The sequence below is a fragment of the Lucilia sericata genome, unplaced genomic scaffold, assembly GCF_015586225.1.
Source record: "Lucilia sericata isolate MDLA Ls3-8-SP2 unplaced genomic scaffold, ASM1558622v1 Contig002478F_arrow, whole genome shotgun sequence".
NCBI lineage: Eukaryota > Metazoa > Arthropoda > Insecta > Diptera > Calliphoridae > Lucilia > Lucilia sericata.
The window spans coordinates 1-6,596 of NW_023996258.1; the positions used below are offsets into that span (position 1 = coordinate 1).

General features: G+C 31.3%; 1 protein-coding gene across 1 annotated transcript in view; it reads right to left on the reverse strand.

Moving 5' to 3' along the window:
* Positions 1-72: 72 nt before the first annotated feature.
* The window catches only part of LOC119613976 (proton-coupled amino acid transporter-like protein CG1139), a gene marked incomplete at its 3' end in the record, with an annotated part of 31,680 nt that continues 25,156 nt past the window's right edge, over positions 73-6,596 (reverse strand). The window contains exon 3 of the mRNA XM_037970056.1: positions 73-190. Coding sequence (XP_037825984.1) covers positions 73-190 — 118 coding nt within the window. The remainder of the gene's footprint in view (positions 191-6,596) is intronic.

The following is a 6,596-nucleotide window of genomic DNA, read 5'->3' on the forward strand; positions in this document are numbered from 1 at the left end:
GGGTATCTTACGACGTCTGCACAGAATGTGCACATTTAACCAGAATGTGTACGCAGTATGTGCAAATGGCACCGACAAGAAGGTGGCGACTAAACCAAACCATAGACCGGAATTGAGGAATGCCATAGGCATAGCCAGAATACCGGAACCCAATGAACCCTTGAGCAGATGGATTAGGGTTTCCGTATCGCTAGAAAGGGGGAAAAATAATGTTTAAATTTAAAATAGGGTACAAAATTTTTGAAAATTTGTATGCAAAATCTTTATTTGGATTCAATATGGATTATATATAGTCTAGTCTAGTCTATAGTCTGTGTATAGTCCGTCTATAGTCTAATGTATAGTCCAGTCTATAGTCTAGTGATAGTCCGTCTATAGTCTAGTCTATAGTCTAGTCTATAGTCAGTCTATAGTCTAGTCTAGTCCATAGTCTAGTCTAGTCTATAGTCTAGTCTATAGTCTAGTCTATAGTCTAGTCTATAGTCTAGTCTATAGTCTAGTCTATAGTCTAGTCTATAGTCTAGTCTATAGTCTAGTCTATAGTCTAGTCTAATAGTAGTCTATAGTCTAGTCTATAGTCTAGTCTATAGTCTAGTCTATAGTCTAGTCTATAGTCTAGTCTATAGTCTAGTCTATAGTCTAGTCTATAGTCTAGTCTATAGTCTAGTCTATATCTAGTCTATAGTCTAGTCTATAGTCTAGTCTATAGTCTATCTATAGTCTAGTCTATAGTCTAGTCTATAGTCTAGTCTATAGTCTAGTCTATAGTCTAGTCTATAGTCTAGTCTATAGTCTAGTCTATAGTCTAGTCTATAGTCTAGTCTATAGTCTAGTCTATAGTCTAGTCTATAGTCTAGTCTATATCTAGTCTATAGTCTAGTCTAGTCTATCTATAGTCTAGTCTATAGTCTAGTCTATAGTCTAGTCTATAGTCTAGTCTATAGTCTAGTCTATAGTCTAGTCTATAGTCTAGTCTATAGTCTAGTCTATAGTCTAGTCTATAGTCTAGTCTATAGTCTAGTCTATAGTCTAGTCTATAGTCTAGTCTATAGTCTAGTCTATATCTAGTCTATAGTCCAGTCTATAGTCTAGTCTATATCTAGTCTATAGTCTAGTCTATAGTCTAGTCTATAGTCTATCTATAGTCTAGTCTATAGTCTAGTCTATAGTCTAGTCTATAGTCTATAAATCAGACTAGACTTTAGTCTATAGTCTAGTATTTAGTCTATTAGTCTAGTAGTAGTCTAGTCTGGTTTATAGTCTAGTCTGTATACAGTCTAGTCTAGTATACTTTGGTTCTAACTTATATTAAATATCGTATAATAATTAACCCTAGGTGCTAAAAGGGTTAAATCCTAATAAAATTGCACTACTATATACACGGTAATGCTCTATTTACCCTGCACATGACATCTCAATCATCAGAATGGCTCATTATAAATATTTTTAAAAATTTTCCACTAGATAACTGCTCTCTAACGTCAGAGATCAAGAGTAATATAAATGTAAATATTTCTTGTTATTCATCTTAACAAATTAAAACATCATTCTATTATTTATTTGCATTTAATAATTACTTAAGAAAAAATAATTGTATAACAGATGTTTTGACGTTTTACACTTTTATAAAAATAAAGAAAAGAAAACATATTACTAAAACTGAGAAAAAAGAAAATTTAATTATAAATAGGCGCCACCTTAAAATGTTTGCAAAAAAAGATTTTAAATAATTTAGTTAAATAATTTTTTTTAAATTGAAATTGAACTAATGTCATTTATTTCCCATCTTATTTTAAAGACATTCATTTTTTGATGAATTTCTAAGTTTTATAAATTATATTAGTTTTGTCACTTTGACAATTGCGACTACTTAATTTGTGTATTTGTTGTTAATACAAATGTGATTCAAATCAATTCAAATTTAATAAATTATTTACAAGTAAAGGTTTCGTTAAAAGTTCAATCGGTTAGTGCACTCAGCGCAATATAAACAAAGAATAAGAAATATTTGTGTGTAGGCATAGATGATCTTAGAGGTGACCTACATCTTGTAGAAGATCGAAGAGGTAGTTTGATCGTATACATAGATGGTGGTTTGTTCCACAAGATCCGATGTAAATATCGTGATATGTAGACAGAAGAGATATAAGTTTTGCTTTAACTAACTAACTAACTAACTAACTAACTAACTACTAACTAACTACTAACTAACTAACTAACTAACTAACTAACTAACTAACTACTAACTACTAACTAACTACTAACTAACTAACTAACTAACTAACTACTAACTAACTAACTAACTACTAACTAACTACTAACTAACTAACTAACTAACTAACTAACTAACTAACTACTAACTAACTAACTAACTAACTAACTACTAACTAACTAACTAACTAACTAACTAACTAACGACTAACTAACTAACTACTACTAACTAACTAACTAACTAACTAACTAACTAACTAACTAACTAACTACTCTAAACTAACTAACTACTAACTAACTAACTAACTAACTAACTAACTAACTAACTAACTAACTAACTAACTAACTACTAACTAACTAACTAACTAACTAACTAAACTAACTAACTACTAACTAACTAACTAACTAACTAACTAACTACTAACTAACTAAACTACTAACTACTACTAACTAACTACTACTAACTAACTAACTAACTAACTACTAACTAACTAACTAACTACTAACTACTACTAACTAACTAACTAACTAACTCTAACTAACTAACTAACTAACTAACTAACTACTAACTAACTAACTACTAACTAACTAACTAACTAACTAACTACCTAACTAACTACTAACTAACTAACTAACTACTAACTAACTAACTAACTAACTACCTAACTAACTAACTAACTACTAACTAACTAACTAACTACTAACTACTAACTAACTAACTAACTAACTAACTAACTAACTAACTAAACTAACTAAACTAACTAACAAACTAACTAACAACTAACTAACTAACTACCTACTACTAACTAACTACTAACTAACTAACTAACTAACTAACTAACTAACTAACTAACTAACTAACTAACTACTAACTAACTAACTAACTAACTAACTACTAACTAACTACCTAACTAACTAACTACTAACTAACTAACTAACTAACTAACTAACTAACTAACTAACTAACTAACTAACTAACTAACTAACTAACTACTAACTAACTAACTACTAACTAACTAACTAACTAACTAACTAACTAACTAACTAACTAACTAACTAACTAACTAACTAACTACTAACTAACTAACTAACTACTAACTAACTAACTAACTAACTCCTAACTAACTAACTAACTACTAACTAACTAACTAACTAACTACTACTAACTAACTAACTACTACTAACTAACTAACTAACTAACTAACTAACTAACTAACTAACTACTAACTAACTAACTAACTAACTAACTAACTAACTAACTACCTAACTAACTAACTAACTAACTACAACTAACTAACTCTAACTAACTAACTAACTACTACTAACTAACTAACTAACTAACTAACTAACTAACTAACTAACTAACTAACACTAACTAACTAACTAACTAACTACTAACTAACTAACTAACTAACTAACTACTAACTAACTAACTAACTAACTAACTAACTAACTAACTAACTACTAACTAACTAACTAACTAACTAACTAACTAACTAACTAACTACTAACTAACTAACTAACTAACTAACTAACTACTAACTAACTAACTAACTAACTAACTAACTAACTACTACTAACTACTAACTAACTAACTAACTAACTAACTACTAACTAACTAACTAACTAACTAACTAACTACTAACTAACTAACTACTAACTACTAACGAACTAACTACTAACTAACTAACTAACTAACTCTAACTAACTAACTAACTAACTACTAACTAACTAACTAACTAACTAACTAACTAACTAACTAACTAACTAACTAACTAACTAACTACTAACTACTAACTAACTAACTAACTAACTAACTAACTAACTAACTAACTAACTAACTAACTAACTAACTTACTAACTAACTAACTAACTAACTGAAAACTTTTAAGAATTCATTTGAAATCCGAACTGTAGGGTATTACAAAAATCGATCATTTCCTTAAAAATAGCTCATTTCACTTCAATTTTTTTATGCATGTAATATTTAAAAATTAAATATATGCATTATGCACATTTTTTTTGTAATTGCTTCTTATACATATGTATGTATAGTGGGCCATAAATACATTGTGGTGGCGTCGTATACTCAAATCTGAAGGCAATCAAATCAGTTTGTTCAACAGTAGTAAAACATTTTATTTAATTTTTTTCTTCTTGTCAAGAAATAAACAAAACAAACAGAATAGTCGCTCTAATGCAATTTTCGACTGTGTAATAAATGTCTTAACTTTTTGGCAAGAAATTCAGACCAAGGTCTTTTCTTTTAAAATTATTTTGTTGCTGTTCTTTTATTTTCGTTTTCCTTCTTGTTGTTGTTCTGACGACAAATTTTCTTTTATTTTCATTTGCATTTACATGTTATTTGTCCAAGTGGAAAATTTCCGCTTATTTTTTCAGAAAAAAACAAAAAAAAATTATCATGCAGCTTTCACTTCGTGGGGGATGATCATTTCGTTTCATATGAATGAATTTTATTTTCTGGTTTTTTACATTTACTTTTAAAGAATGGAAAATTTTCACGATTTTTTTTTTCTTAAAGTCTTAAGAGAAATTTAATTTTTAAATTGGAAATCAATCATCGTGGAAGAAAACAAATGTTAAATGAAATTTCAAAAAATGTTTATGAAAACATTAATGAGTTGTTAAAATTCAATATCCGTCAAAATTATTGCATAACTTTGGTTTTTAATCGAATAATCGGATAAAACTCAATTAAAATATATACATATAGTTTAAGAAGACCATTAGTTTAGGTTTACATGAGCACTTGTGAATAAGAATTAGTTTAGAATTATTGCTTCTTAATTTGGAAGATATTGAACAACATTAAGTTAACATCCGAATCATTATTCTCCGGCAAGCGGTTAATGTCAAAAAAAGTAAATCTTCCATCTTAGATCTATTGCTCTGGATCATAAAATCTTGAAGATCAGTCATCGACAGAAAGTTACAAGCTCTCGATTGATTTTCTTTGCTCTTATACCTGTTGAGGCGTGAGAACATGTAAAATCAGGATAGCAAACGCTATCCTGATTTCAGTTCAGACTAAGTGATTTTAATTTTCCAAATCCAAAATCATATTTTAAGTGACTTAAATGATCCGGCAATATCTACCCAAACCCAGCCATATAGATCAAAATAGAAATGCTCCCGGTCCGTTTTCACTTTTAATCAAAGGCAAAAATGACTGCTAAACTTGACGCCATTAAAGAGAACAGGGAAACAGAGAAACAGAGAGGAGTGACATTCCTACGACAATTGGATTATTGCTCTGGACCTACCCTAGTCGCCCACAGATTGTCCACCTAGCGACAGCTGTATCACAACCACAGTTTTTCCCCCAGTAGAGACAACAAAACTTCAACTCTCTATGTTACAGTGTCCCCGGGGGCATGTTGCCTAGGTGAAATCTCCATATTGGTGTTATTCCTGGTCAGTTGGTTGAGGTTCCTTCCTCCTTTAAAGACTGATATATCATATGTCTAGATTTCTCTCTCCGGTGCTGTTGCCATCTCAACAGATGTCACTGGGTGATGTGACAGAGCATCTCTTACTTTTCGCGTAGAAGGGCGCCAGTATAGGTTGGGGAATTTTCAGGTTGCAACTTGGTAGTTGCATTTCATTCCGTAGATCGGTCTTTATGATCTGAGAATGGAACTGATGTAAGCTGGTGAACGATCGGGAAAGACTTCTCTGCCCGAGATGAGACTAGTACTGAATTAGTAGACCTTTTACTTCAGGGAAGTTATCGGTGCTGTTGCCATCTCAACAGGATATATATTGTTTCATGATACGCGACTTATGGTTGGGGGGCCTTCTACTCAACTTGTCGTGGCAATTAAATGTTAAGGAATGCACCTGGAATTGGTCATTACTTGATGGGGATTGCATTTTCAAATAATGTAATCTTTCATGACATCTAAAGGCTGGTCACCTTTCGGTATACCTTTAGATTGATTTCACCTGATGTTGGGGCTGTCTCCACTTCTATTAACTTTAGAACAGTGATTGCTTTTCCTTGTCGGGGTTTGTATTGGGATTAATCCTATGCTGCCTGTCATTCCGCAATTGGGCTAGTATGCAAGAGATTAGATAGCTCGAGTACTTCAGCAAAGTGCTTATACATGGACTGGTACAGCCATGTACAAAAATTGCCACCTGAGTTCTTCATAGAAGGATTCAGGGGCGTGTGATAGACCGCTCTCAAGTCTACCAATGGATGAAAAAAAAAATACCGTGAAATAAAGCCATTAAAGCAGGTGTTCACGTTAAGCCTTAGACATTCTCTATGTTACAGAACGGAATATGGTCCGAAACTTTTTCTTTCATTTAGGGTTATATGTCAATTGGCTCTTTGGAGAATGCAACCGCATATCACATCG